The sequence below is a fragment of the Mastomys coucha genome, unplaced genomic scaffold (assembly GCF_008632895.1).
Source record: "Mastomys coucha isolate ucsf_1 unplaced genomic scaffold, UCSF_Mcou_1 pScaffold21, whole genome shotgun sequence".
Lineage (NCBI taxonomy): Eukaryota > Metazoa > Chordata > Mammalia > Rodentia > Muridae > Mastomys > Mastomys coucha.
In genome coordinates this window covers 168,222,280-168,236,467 of record NW_022196904.1, presented here as the reverse complement: position 1 = coordinate 168,236,467, position 14,188 = coordinate 168,222,280, and the positions used below count along the sequence as shown (strand labels likewise).

At 37.7% G+C, this 14,188-nt stretch overlaps 1 protein-coding gene across 1 annotated transcript in view; it reads right to left on the bottom strand.

Annotated features, from left to right (window-relative positions):
• Positions 1-382: 382 nt before the first annotated feature.
• The window catches only part of Marchf5 (membrane associated ring-CH-type finger 5), a 20,135-nt gene continuing 6,329 nt past the window's right edge, over positions 383-14,188 (bottom strand). Inside the window, exons 3-5 of the mRNA XM_031390189.1 lie at positions 7,701-7,831; positions 974-1,157; positions 383-820 (exon numbers count right to left, since the gene is read on the bottom strand). Coding sequence (XP_031246049.1) covers positions 639-820; positions 974-1,157; positions 7,701-7,831 — 497 coding nt within the window. The 3' untranslated portion in view covers positions 383-638. The remainder of the gene's footprint in view (positions 821-973; positions 1,158-7,700; positions 7,832-14,188) is intronic.

Here is a 14,188-nt window from a genome sequence, read left to right as displayed (position 1 = left end):
GTAAATATTGCTGCTGTTTGAAGTAAACCTTAAATGCTCCTTTTATGGCAACAAAAGCAATTCCACCCTAAAATAAAAAGGGAAATTAATGTTTTTATAATGCAGGATCAGATAAACAAGAAAAAGAATTTTACATCGACCACAAAAAGACAGGATTTGAAGCCAAATAAATGCTGATAATTGCAAGTGAAACATTCTCTTCTATGAGAGCAGAGGTTGGGAAAGAGCAGACTTCAAGTAGCAGAGGAAAAGCCTCCATCCCTGCATCCCTCTTGAGTAGCTTTCTTCCCACAGAGTTCTACATACTGATAGAAAGGAGAATGCGGGGCACTAAGTGGACTGCAACCAAGGAGGGCAAATAGGATGACAGGAAACAGTATGAGCCAGTTTCATCTCATTTGTTTATTTATGACGCTGGTACTGGGGACTGAACCCAGAGCACAGTCCAGAAGAGAAGGTACCCATAGAGAGGGTCCAGGAGGCTAGACTGGTAGGAGGACCTGCTTTCGTATCTCCCTCAAGCTAAACTGACAGTGGGGTTGATGGAGGGAGCAGCCACAGACCCCCTATAGAACACCTCTCCCTTTAAACACAAATACAGTCCACTCTTGTCTGTATACTGCTTGAAACAAGTAATATTAAATCCATCTTACCAAGATTGTCCTTTGTAAATTTGAGTTAACACTACTGAACATCAGTTTACCAACTATTGTCGCAATAGTAGGAAAGACAAGGGCTCCACACAAAATTCTAGTAGCAGAGACGTGATCTGCTAAAGGATTAGCTTCAGCTGGAATTCGAGGAACAGGACAACCAATCCCTAGAGGGGAAAGCATTACATTAGAACTAAATCTTAGGAACAGCTTTAAAAAAAAAAAAAGCTTTAAACATTTTTTTTTCCTAAAATCATGTGTTGGTTCTTCTAAAGATCAATTCAACATGCACTTTATATAGCTATAACTCAGGATCTTACCTGGAAATATACTGTTCAAGATTTGTAGTTTATTTGAGTATTTGCGCCATAGTCTAAGCACATAGTCCTCCCAGCGAATCATTTTGCCTAGTATCAGCATGACAGGAATAGTAGGAAGTCCAATCAAAAGAAATAAAGGGTCAGCTCGCTCCATAACATCCAGCCCTTCTTTATGGCCTACAACCTGGGAAGCAGACAGCATTTGCTACAGTTATTTTCTTATCTAAAGTAGTGGTACATACTTAAGTGGTATATATCCATTCACTTTGTAAGACACATTTAGTTTCAAAACACAGAAAACAAAAGTTTTTTTTAAAAAAACCTGAAAGCTATTAGTCTTGACTTATTCATAAAGTAATACTGGTGCTATAGAGATGGCTCAGTGGTTAAGAACACTAGCTGCTCTTGCAGCAGAACTGGGTTCAAGTCCTAGCACCCATATGGCAACTCACAAGCACCTGTACTAGTTCCCAGGGATCTGACAAGCTGTTCTGGCCTCTGCAGGTACTACATATAGTTGGTACATATACAAACCTCAAACATAAAAAAAAAAAAGAAAAAAGGGTTGATGAGATGGCTCAGTGTGTAAGAGCACTGACTGTTCTTCTGAAGGTCTAGAGTTCAAAGCCTAGTAACCACACGGTAGCTCACAACCACCCGTAATGAGATCTGATGCTCTCTTCTGGTGTGTCTGAATACACCAGAATACAGTGTACTTATTTATAATAATAAATAAATCTTTAGGCCGGATCAAGCAGGGACTATCGGAGCAAGTCGGGCCTATCGGAGTGAGCAGAGGTCCTAAATTCAATTCCGAACAACCAGATGAAGGCTCACAAGTATCTATACAGCTAGTGTGTACTCATAAACATAAAACAAACAAATCTTTAAAAAAAATTTAAAAAAAATTAAATTAAAAAAAAAAAGGAAAAGAAAGGAAGGATGATCACCCATAGCACATTCCTTTAGTCCCAGTACTCACAACACGGAGGCAGGTGGATCTCCATGACTGTGAGACCAGCCTGGTCTACATAGCTCTGCCAGCCAGGCTTACACAGTGAGACCCTGCCTCACATAAAATAAAATACAAAATCACCATTTAAGGTGGATGGTGGATAAAATCTGCAAGCTGTTTAATTTTATGTTGGAATAAAAGAACTTAACAAAAATGCACTGATTATATCTCAACAGAGTCATGAAGGAACATCTGAGTTTTGTTGTTACTTAACTTGTTGAGACAGGGTCTCACTGAGTAGCTCTGGATGGTCTAGAATCCACTATATAGATGGCCCCAAACTCAAAGAGATCCACCTGCTTTTGCCTTCCAAATCCTGGGACTAAAGGCACACACTGCTTTTCAGTGCGGCAGCCATCTTCCAGTAACTGGCCACAGTGACAAACACAAAGGGAAAGAAGAAAGGCTCCCACTGTTAGTTCTGCAGATGTTTAAGAAACAGGTTCCCCTGGCTACGGAACATCTGAATCGAAGACCATCAAGGAAACAGGCACCATTCAAAAAGGAATTCTCTATTAAGTGTTACCACAGCAAAACTGGAACTTTACAATGTCATCTAGCATGCTTTGGGTCTCCGTATAAACAAGCAAGTTAAGGGCAAGATTCTTGTTAAAGAGAATTAATGTGTGCACTGAGCATATTAAGTACTCTAAGAGCTGAGATGTTGCAGCCCATTCTCTCTGAATTTGTGGTGAGGAAAAAAAAGCCCCTAGATTGTATTTTTCTTAACAAACAAAGGCAAGCACCAGCACATAGTGTGGGGGAGATCTGTCCTTTACTTCCATTCCTCGTAAGCAATTTGTCAGTGAGCTCTGGGACTGAGACGATTTTTATATTCCACCTGTCCTCTAGACACTTGTGTCTTGCTTTCTTTTAGGTGAGCACAGACAAACAATCGAACTGGCCTACCCTACAGCCAGTAGCTGTGGGTGTAGTTAGCGGTCTCAGGATGTGCTTCACACATGTAAGGCCCAAGTGTAATGCATATGCCAAGGAATTCCTAGCTATTTACTACTTAGTTGTTCAAAAGATATTGTCTCAAATAAGGTAAAAAAAAATATTTCAATGTTTATGGAGGCTATTTTCACACTAAAGGGAGGGTCTAATGTTGTACCTTTACTGTGTGACACATGACACAATAAATCCCCTAAATCAGTAAACTAAGAATAAGGTTATTTATGGTACAACATTGTTTTTAGAATTTAAATGCATCAATACTTAAAAGGTGTTCATTCCAGTGTTGGGTAAGTTAATAATATTCTGTCTTTTCAAAAGAAATGCATATAGAGGGTGGGAGGATGCTCAGTGAGTGGAGACTTGCAGAGAGCTTAGGTTTGATCATAGGATTCTACAAGATGACAGGAGAACTGGCTCCCAATAGTTGTCATCTGACTTCTACAAGCAAATAGGCCTATACAAAATGCATACACACACAAACAAAAGTATTTTTTAAAATTTAAAAATGCAAATGAAATTTGTTTTTCACAGTTCTCTATATATACTGAGACTCATTTTATCTTTACTGTGGTGATGGTTTCCTCTGCTATTAGAAATGTTTTTAGTAATTCCATTTGTCAACTCCTGTGCTTCTAGAGTCCTTCTGGGGGAATTCTTGCCTATGCTTCTAAGAGTTTTACCTACGTTTTTCTAAGGCCTTTGATCCACTATGAATTGTTTTTGCACAGTGACAGGTTTAGATTTAGTTCCACTCTCCAAGTGGATACCCTGTTTTCTCCATACTATTTTTCTTCTCAATGTATGTTTTTGTTTTGAGACATAGTATCATATATCCCAAGCTAGCTGTATCAAACTCACTATGTATCTGGGGCTGACCTTAAACTAGATCTTCCTGCTTCTGCTCCAACAGTGGGACATCACATCTAAAGCAATGCATGTTTCTGACATTACTGTTGAAAATTAGGTGGCTATAGCTGTGTGTATAAGCTTACCTGTTTTTTGTGCCAGTATATCAAGTATTGTTACTATGGCTCTGTAGTAAGTTTGAGATCAGTTTAGTTTGTTTTGGAGATAGGGTCTTACCACATAATTCTTGCTGGCCTGGAACTCTCAGAATGCTGGGATTAAAGGTGTGACCCAATGCCTCTGGCTGAGACCAGGTACAGTGATATATCCAGCATTGCTCTGTCCACTTAGCATTGTTTTGGCTATTGAGGGTCTTTTAGTGTTTATGAATTTCAGAATTGCCTTCTCTAGTTCTGTGAAGACACTGGAACTTTGATGCAGATTATGTTGAGCCTATAGTTTGATTTTGATAACACAGATATTTACATATTAACCCTGCCAATCCGTGAGTAAGGGAGGTCTTTCTAGCTTCCAGTATTTTTTTTTTTTTAATTTTATGTGTATGGTGTTTGCTGAGCATGTGTCTGTGTACTACGTGTATGCCTGATGCCTGAAGGTGGTACTAGTTTACCTGGACCTACTGTTACAGACGGCTCTGAGGTACCAGGTGGATGCTAATTCCTTTGAAAGTGCAGCAGAAGATCATAAATCACGGAACCATCTAGACTCTAGACCCTTAATTATCTTCTTTAATGATCCAAAGTTACATTTATTTTTAAAGTCTATTTTTTAAGCTAGTAAGAATATATAAACTAGTGCAGCCGCTGTAGAAGTCAGAGTGCAAGTTCTTCAAAAACTAAAAATATAGCATCATCTAACCCAACTACATTATTCTTGGTTATATAGCCAAAAGACCCTTTGGTCCATCAATACATAAAGTAAATGTGGTGCACATAAACAATGATATTTTATTCAGTATGATAAAAGCCCCCCAATGATATTTACAAGAAATGGACAAAACTGGCAATTTTATGTTAGATAAAATAAAGCAGACATATAAAATACTGCTGTTTCCTATCCTATGGGGAATCTAGATTTAAATGTGTACACTGCATGTGTTTTTGTTATGGAATTAAAAAGGGGACCGTAAGAAGGTCTTTAAAGAGGGTAGAAGGTGGTGGTGGTGAGGTCAACAGAACATCCATTTGACAGGAAACTAGGAGAGGTTTCCTTGGAGGGAAGAAGAGATTCAGCAAGACAGGCAAGAGGGGAGGGGAAGATAGCAAGGAAGTGGGCTAAGAACAAAATATGACATATATGCATGAAAATGCTACAATGAAAACTGTTATTTTGTATACTTTTTTTAAAAAATTAGAATTTTGTCAAGTGGTGCTCCAAAGCTGTAACCTTAGCACTTGAGAGGAAAGGTAGGAGGATAAGGAGTTTAAGTTAAAAAAAAAAAGAAAAAAAAACCCCAACAGTTTAAAAAATAAAAAGGCTGGGCAGGTGTGGTGGCATATTCTTTTAATCACTTGATTCTTTTAATCTTTAATTCTTTTAATCACTTGATCTGATTTGAGGGTGGCAAAGGTAGGGGGTCTCTGAGTTTGAGGCCAGTCTAATCTACACAGAAGTTCTAGAACAGCCTATATAATAGTGGGATCTTCACTCAAAACACAAACAGCTCCCCAAACTGAAACTTGGGAGGCAATGGTATATAGAACTATCTGTGTTGAGTTTGAGATCAGCTAGGACTATACAGTGAGCCTCTGTCTCAAAACAAACACCCAACAAACACAAAAACCAAATGAAAAATCTCATTCAAATCTCATAACTAAAGACTGGAGACACGGAGAAGTAAGAACAACTAATGGGAAAGGACAGTGATCTGGCTGGTGATTTTTAATCAACTCCAGAGTTGTTATCACAAAGCAAACTGAAGAGTGTAAATGTTAAGTCCCTGGCAGATGGCAAATCCTAGGAAAGGCTATGTATGTAGCTCAGTTGGTGTACCATATAAACTGGGCATGGTGGCGGTATTAGCTATTTTTAGTTGTGGTTAAATACCAACAAGACAACTTATGGGGTTCTCTAGCTCACAGGTTGAGAATACAGCTCAGCATAGTGGGAAAGGCATGCTGACTGGAGTCTGATACAGCTGAGTGCAAGGCAGGCCACAGGCACGAGGCAGAGAAAATGATTACTATTCAGCTCCGTTTCTTCTTTTTATACAATCCAGAACCCCACCTCAAGGACTGCTGTTGCCCCATATTGAAGGTATGTGTTCCCATCTCAACTAACCTAACCTAGAGAATCCCTCACAGAAATGCCCAGAGGTTTGTATTTTAGTGGCTAGCTCCTGTCAAGTCCACAAGCAACATTAGCCATCACTACTATCCTATGACTTGGTAAGGTGGAGGTGGAAACACAAAGTTCTGAAGTTCTGGGCTACAAATCGAATTATCTTGTTCATCCACGTGTTACTAAATGTTGATTGTGGACTTGACATAAACTAGTCTGTACTCCCCAGACAGACGGGTGCAGCCCTCCCCCAAAAACAACAATCACAAAACAAAACAAAACAAACAAAAACCAAAAAAAGAAAATTCTAAATACTGATGTATTGGGACATACTCCCTTATCAAATGCTCAAATAACTGCCTCTAAAGATGCTGTACAGAGGAGGGCTGCAGAGATGGCTCAGTGGTTAAGAGAACTGACTGCTCTTCCAGAGGTCCTGAGCTCAATTCCCGGCAACCACATGGTGGCTCACAACCACTGTAATGGGATGACAGCAACAGTGTACTCACATATATAAAATAAATAAATCTTTAAAAAAAGATGCTGCACAGAAATAAAAAAAAAAAATAAAAAAATAAAGGAATATCCAGCACAATGGTAAGTAACAGAAGTAATACATATTCCTGTTTCGCTTCTGATTTTCAAGCTACACTTAGATTTTTTTTAACCATGAGAAACTATGCTTACATACCCATATATGCAGGCTTAGGTAAAAATGCCCCCCCAAAACTTTTAAGTCACACAGCATCTATCTACTGTTCCAGCTAATCACTCATTCCTAAAATAAACATTTCAAGTAAAGCAGTACATACAGAGGTGATTTCTAAAGAGTTTTATAATACATATATATTTGTAACTTGTGTTTTCTTGCTTATATGATATTAATACTTCCACTCTATGAATCCAAATGACTTAAATTTTCAAGTACCAGACTAAGACTTAAAACAACTATAAATTCCCTTTACTGAGTTATAAATGTTTATGGAGATTTGCATTTGATTCATATTTATATACATAATTATGTAACTGTTCTCTAGCATTTCATTTACGTACACATTGTTTGAAGCCAAATACTGAGACCTACCTAAAAATAAAAACAGAATGTTTAATGACCTGCTGTAATTATATACATAGAATGCTTACAGATCTCTATAGTTACATGAAAATACCTAGATTCATTATGAAACAGAAAGTACAGTTTAATATAAAATTAGTTCTAATCTGAAAAGGTGATAGGGGGCTTAGGCAAATGAAGGACAGGAGGAGGAGACCTTTTCACTAGCTGACTTTGAGTAACACTCTATTTACTGTGTGCATGCTATCAGGGGTGGGGCATGCTACAACTCATGTGTAAGTTCAGAGAACAATTTCTTTTGGGAGTCACTTCTATCATGTGAGTGTTGGGGATTATAGTTGGGTCATTAGGCACTGTGGCAAGCATCTCCACCCATTAAGCCATTTTGTCAGCTCTAGTCTCCTTTTTATATAAATTCTTATTCTTTAATCATGATAGCATCATTAACTAAAACAATATATTTTAAAACTCCTAGCAAATATATAATAGACCTTCACATCAAAAGTAGTGTCACTGAATAGAGAATGGTGAACCTGCATCACTGTCACTGCTCCGTAAGTCACAGCTGTCCAATAGATAGATCCCACCATTATTCCTGCTGCAGCAAAAGGGCAAGCTTTTGAGATCAGTCTATCTGCAAGATCCAAGACATAAACGACTGGACCTACAATATAAAGAGAGAAAAGTTTTAACATAAGGTAGGGATTTAAAATGACTTCTTCAATATTTTCTATAGCTAAAACATTTGTATGAAGTTAGATGATCTAAAATTAGTTTTTAAACAACAAGTGAACATGTATTTTTAGATTTCTTTAGTCATAGGGGTGTGTATGTGTGTGTGTTGGGCTCTCTGAAAACAGAATTATATATGGTTGTGAGCCTCCACGTAGGTGATGGGAATTGGACCTAAGTTCTCTGAAAGAACAGCAAGTGCTGTTAAACAGTGAGTCTCTTTAGCCCCATGGCTATTTTATTAGACAAGTCAATTTATTTTACTTGATTTAAAATATACTCTATTTAGTTGAAAATTATTTTCTAACAAGCTTTTAAAAAGATGATTATGATGCCAGTATTTATAATACTTCAACAGCTACAAATGCCAATTCTCAATTAAACATTTAGTATTTTTGGAGGTATTTTACTTGTCATTAAGTCAAATTTAATTTAGCTCTAGAATTTTCCAAAGAAGCAGAAGTGTCTTAGATTTGTTCAAAACAAAACCAAGGAACTGAACATCTACATTTAACCAGAGGTATATGTAACTTGTTGGCTAAGTTACTGTATTTATTGAATACCTTTATACGTGAACTGTTATTTTAGGCATTTTCTTAGAAATGTATAAGCTCTATCTCTTGCTTTCTTGGGTCCTTCAATCTATAGAATGCTAGAAATAAAAGCAGTTACCATGATTGTACAAAGAAACTAGCATAGTAATTTGATGATGGAATAACTAAACATCCAAGGGAAAAAAAATGTATCCTTTAAAGCCTCTGATCAATCTCACCCCACTGGCTTTTAGAGCCAGCCACTGTAAACAGAGAGATGACACTGGGAAGTAAAGCGTGCATGAGGAGAGATGTGAAGGCTTCTGGTTCCAATGTAGCTACTCACCATTTGCAAACTATAACTTAAATAACATTTAAAATGATAAGGTGTTGGGGAGGGAGACAGTGAACAGGTAAAGTTAATAAGTAAAAACTAAATTAAAAAAATCTGGTCGGGCGGTAGTGGCGTACATCTTTAATTCCAGCACTTGGGAGACAGAGGCAGGTGGATTTCTGAGTTCGAGGCCAGCCTGGTCTACAGAGTGAGTTCCAGGACAGCCAGGGCTACACAGAGAAACCCTGTCTCAAAAAACCAAAAAATAAATAAATAAATAAATAAAAATCTGAAAAACAAACAAACAAAATAAACAAAAACCCAATAAGATATCACAGGGGCTAAAGAAATAAAATAAGCTTAATTTAGTGCTTTCTAACTTTATAACCTCTACCAGCATTTGTCTTGTAGGATACCAAGTGCCATGCTATAGGTATTATATGTCATCTCAGCCTACTTAAGACAGCTAGGATCATCACTTCCTCAGAAGGCACAACAAATCTCATCCTAGTGAGCTACTTAAGATTCTAAATGGTGGTACTGGAAGCTAGAAACCATGGGTATGTAATAAAAGCTCTGATTTTGAATTTTGTTATGGACCACAAGATCTACAAAGTTCCTTCTCTGCACAGCTCCATGAACAATGGTGCACACCCCAAAATCCAGTCACTCACTTGTAAAGCACACCTATCTCCTCATCACTAACTCAGGTCAGCCCTCCAGTTGTTCTCTTCCAATTCTCTTCCACCATTCCCTTACTCCATGGCTTATTTCTATCAGACAAACATGATATTATTCATCTTTAAAGAAAATGTTATTACAATGTCTGGGGTGTAGGTAGGTGTTTCAAGGAAGACAGAGGGCACTTTGAGGAGCTGGTTTTCTCCCTCTACCATGTGGGCCCAAAGATGGGCAGGCTTGGGGCAAGTGTCCTTATCTGCTAATCTTTTCACCAACCCCTCAAAGTCTTTAGCCCAGACTGCCTTTGAACTCACAAAGGTTGGCCTGCATTACCTGTCCAGTGCTGGGACTAAAGGCACCAGCCTCCCTAAAACCTTTTGATCCTTCCTGTCCTATTCCTTTGCTTGCTTCCTCTGAGTAAAATACTTGAATAATTGTCTAATTTTCCTATGAACCTATTCCTCCCAAGCTATTCTTTGGTATCACTGACAACCTCTACATATCTAAATTCAGTGGTCTAATCTCAGTCCCATTTATTTATATTATCAGCTACATATGACATATTTTCTTTCTGACATATGGTTGGTTCTTCCCTTTCTAGAACATTTTATCACTCCCCTTTCAGTTTCCTTTGCTGATTTCATCTTTACCTCAATAAAGCTTCCTCTGCCAATTCCTACCACACCATACTTCTGTCTTTGGGTATTTCTTTTTTTCCTAAAGCATTTTCATGGCAAAACATACTTTCTTATCTATTTTCATTATTAGAACAATGGCTGAGAACCACTGGCTCATGGCCAAATCCAACAGCTATTTTTGTAACTAACATTTTACTTAAAAATGGCCAGACGCAGAGTCTAAAGCATATTTATATTTACAGAAGAGATCTGCTTATTTCTGTATTGAAACACAGACTCAAAAAGGGAAAAGATCTGAAATACTTACAGATATATTCCAAATTCTTTTTTTTTTTTTTATTTTTTATTTTTGTTTTGTTTTGTTTTTTAGAGACAGGGTTTCTCTGTATAGCCCTGGCTGTCCTGGAACTCACTCTGTAGACCAGGCTGGCCTCAAACTCAGAAATCCGCCTGTCTCTGCCTCCCAAGTGCTGGGATTAAAGACGTGCGCCACCACTGCCCAGCCCAAATTCTTACAATTCTCAAATATCTGTTTAACTGAATTCACTATTAAGGTATGTATATAGCAAATGGCACTACTTATTGGTAGTTCAGTGATATAATTTATATAAAAGTCATATGTACTTGCAAGAAAAGAATTCCTAAAAGGCAGGCCATAATTATTTTTAGTTTTTAGAGCATGGACAATAGCCTAGACATCTGAATTGTTTTTCTGACAGAAAAGAGAAAATATGCCAGGCTTTCCTGATGAATCATTTGGTGTGAATTTTTTTATTTTACAAAATCCCCAAATCCTTAAACTTTCTTTTGGAAATTTTGTGACTATCCCTTGGGTTATATGCAAAATACATGCCTGCTAAAATTAAGGAATGGGCTGAGTTACTTACTTCTAGATATTTCCTGACAAAATTCTTGTCTTGGCTTTTATCTTAGTTTTATTTCACCCAAATCTTTCATACTCCCAGACAGACCAGTCTAAGATTAGTTTTAATATTTGGAAGGAAGAAATAAATACTTAGTATGAAACATACCATGATGATAAAATGGTAGCCAGAGGAGATATTTTTAAGAACAAAAGATTATCTAAGACAAGTATTTTGTTAAAAAATAATCACTGAAATCCTTTGATAAATCCCCAGTCCTGTGTGCCAATCAGGAACTTGGTGCAGTTGCCTCATGACCAGGGGGTGGGAGTGGAGGACCATAATTTTAGGGAAAATAGCACCAGGTTACAACACAAGGAGCTTTGCAGTGTTAGAGGAGACAAAATCCTAGCCCTTAAAAACTCCTGTCCTAATAGGAAAGAGAAAGCATGAAAAAATGCTCAATACCAGTTAACTAAAGCACAAAGTTTTAGTACTTTAGAAATGCCATATTAGCGTTCAGCACTGATTGATAATTAAACCCAGGGTTCCATGCATGCCAAGTATGTGTTTTGCTACTACACTAGACCCCCAGCTCCCCCCTCCACATAAATGAAATTTCTTTCTTTCTTTCTTTCTTTTTTTTTCTTTTGATTTTCGAGACAGGGTTTCTCTGTATAGCTCTGGCTGTCCTCAAACTCAGAAATCCACCTGCCTCTGCCTCCCAAGTGCTGGGATCACAGGCGTGTGCCACCACCGCCCGGCTATAAATGAATTTTCAATGGCTTGGTGGGCCAGGCACTTTCAACAGTACATCCATTTACACAAAAAATAATGGCAACTGAAGCTTTGAATCAACACCAATTTTTAGAAATCTAGTAATTTAAAGGGTACTAGAAAAGTCTGTAATTAAAAAGCTTACTGTGAATTCTCTTACATAACAAAGATTTTTACAAAGATAGAAACTATTCTAATATTCTAGGTAAATTTAAGTTTCCATTTCAAATTTAAGTGACAAAGACAATCAAACCAAAACTTTTAGGTAAACATTCGGTTACTCAAAAATGAGTGATCAGTTTTGCCTCAACATTGCAAACATTCAGCAGCAATTTAGATTCAGGTGGAGCTGGGTGTGGTGCTACAAACCTGTAAATCTTGTACTACCATCCAAAGGCTAAGGCTGAATGATTTTTAAAGATTTATTATTTATTTATGTGTGTGCCTGAGGAGGTCAGAAGGGGATATCAAATCCTTAGGAGCTCAAGTTAAAAGTGAGTTGTCCAACACAGGTTCTGAGACCCAAACTCAGGTTCTTCTCAGCCAAGAGCAGCCAGCACACTTGAGCACTGAGCCATCTTTCCATCCACCTATTTTAAGTTCTTTTTCCTTCTTTTTTAAGGATGCTTCATTATATAGCTATGGCTGTCCTGGATCTCACTAGTAGACAAGACTGGCCTTATATTCATATCTATCTCCTTGCCTCTTGATTATTTACAATGTTTTAAAATATTGTTTTCACTTAAAATGAAAACACTTAGGCATGGAGAGATGGCTGGGTGGTTAAGAGCTCTGACTCTTCTCCTATGGCTCACAACCATCTGTAATGGGGACCCATGCCTTCTTCTGGTGTGTCTGAAGACAGTGATAGTGTATTCATATACATAAATAAATCTTTAAAAAAAAAAAAAAAGACAAGACTTGAACTCTATATCTTTTTCTTTCCTCTCCCAAATGCTGGGATTACAGAGATGTGCCAGCCAGCTCATTTTATGTTTATTAAAATTAGTGATGTGTATGATCGTTCCTTATGTGGTCCACAAATCCCAAGTCTGGAACACTACTTTCTTCACTATGCTACTTGCCTTTTACGCAAAGCTCTTTCCTCTTACCAATGAAAACAAGCAGACATTTTCTATATCTACCTCATCTTGTATTAGAAAAGCATTTTATTATCTACATTTCTATAATAAGCATAGCACCCACCAAGAACAATGAATCTAATAATTTCTATTTTTTCTATGAAGCTAGGTTTCCTCCATACCTCTTTGTTATTGGTAAGGTTAATATTAAAAATATTTTTAAGAACAGCAAGGCATATATTCCAAACAAAAAGCTCAGAAACATAAGGCTGTGAATGAACAGAGTGATACTTTTTTCCAGGTTAGTCCCATTCTCAAAGACTTCTGGTTATTTTCATGTCCAGTAATGCCCAGAAAAAGGGGCAGTTTTCCTGAAAGATTACAATATAAGCTGATTCTCAAAATGAACTTAACTTTATTGGCTCAGTGGCAGAGCAAGAACACTTGCCTATAATGGGAAAGACACAGAGTTCATGCCTAGCATGGCCAAAGCTTTCTCTATTTTTGTTTCTTAATAAAAGAATTAAGGAATATTACAGTACTCACTGCTGCTTTTTCTCTTAAACTGTCTCCAAAGAAAGATGCTCCTTACATCAATCCTCACCCCCCCCTTTAACGTATATGCACTCTCAGGAGTAATCCTCAGAAAGACCATCTATTTCATTTGAGACAGGGTCTCTCATTGGCCTTATCAACTAACACAGACTAGCTGGGCAGCAAGCCCAGGGATTATCATGTCTCTGCTTCTCCAGCACTAAGGTTACATGTGTTATGAGAACCAAACTCAGGTTCCCATGCTTGCCAGGCAAACAGGTTTTTTTTTTTAACTGATGAAGCTGTATCCCTAGCCTAAGTCAGCTCTCTTGTTCAGTTATATCTATAGTTACTCATAAAAGTCCTTTTCTTCTGAAATAAAAACAGTTAATATTCTGACAAACAGGCAAGTCTGGGGACTTGTTAAAGATATTGTAAACTTTTAGCAAAATAAGTGTTTGACATTTAGAGAGGGAAAATAAAGAAATTCACACACACAAAAAAACAAAGATAAAGAAATCATTTAAAAATAAATCCAAGGAGCTGGAGACTAAAGAGCATTGACTGCTCTTGTAGAGGAACTGGAGTGAGTTCCCAACACTCGGGTGGTGGCTTACAACCATCACACTCCAGCTTCAGGGCATCCAACGCCCTCTTCGGGCCTAGGCATGCATGCAGCCCATACAGTCATGTAGGCAAAATGCTCATACACATAAAAACCTTTCAATCAACCAAGAGAGCTGGGTGTTGTGGCTCATAATGGCAGCAAGTAGGGAGGATGAGGAAGGAGGGCTGTCATGAATTCCAGGGATACAGAGTGAGACTTTGTCTCAAGTCTCCACCTTTT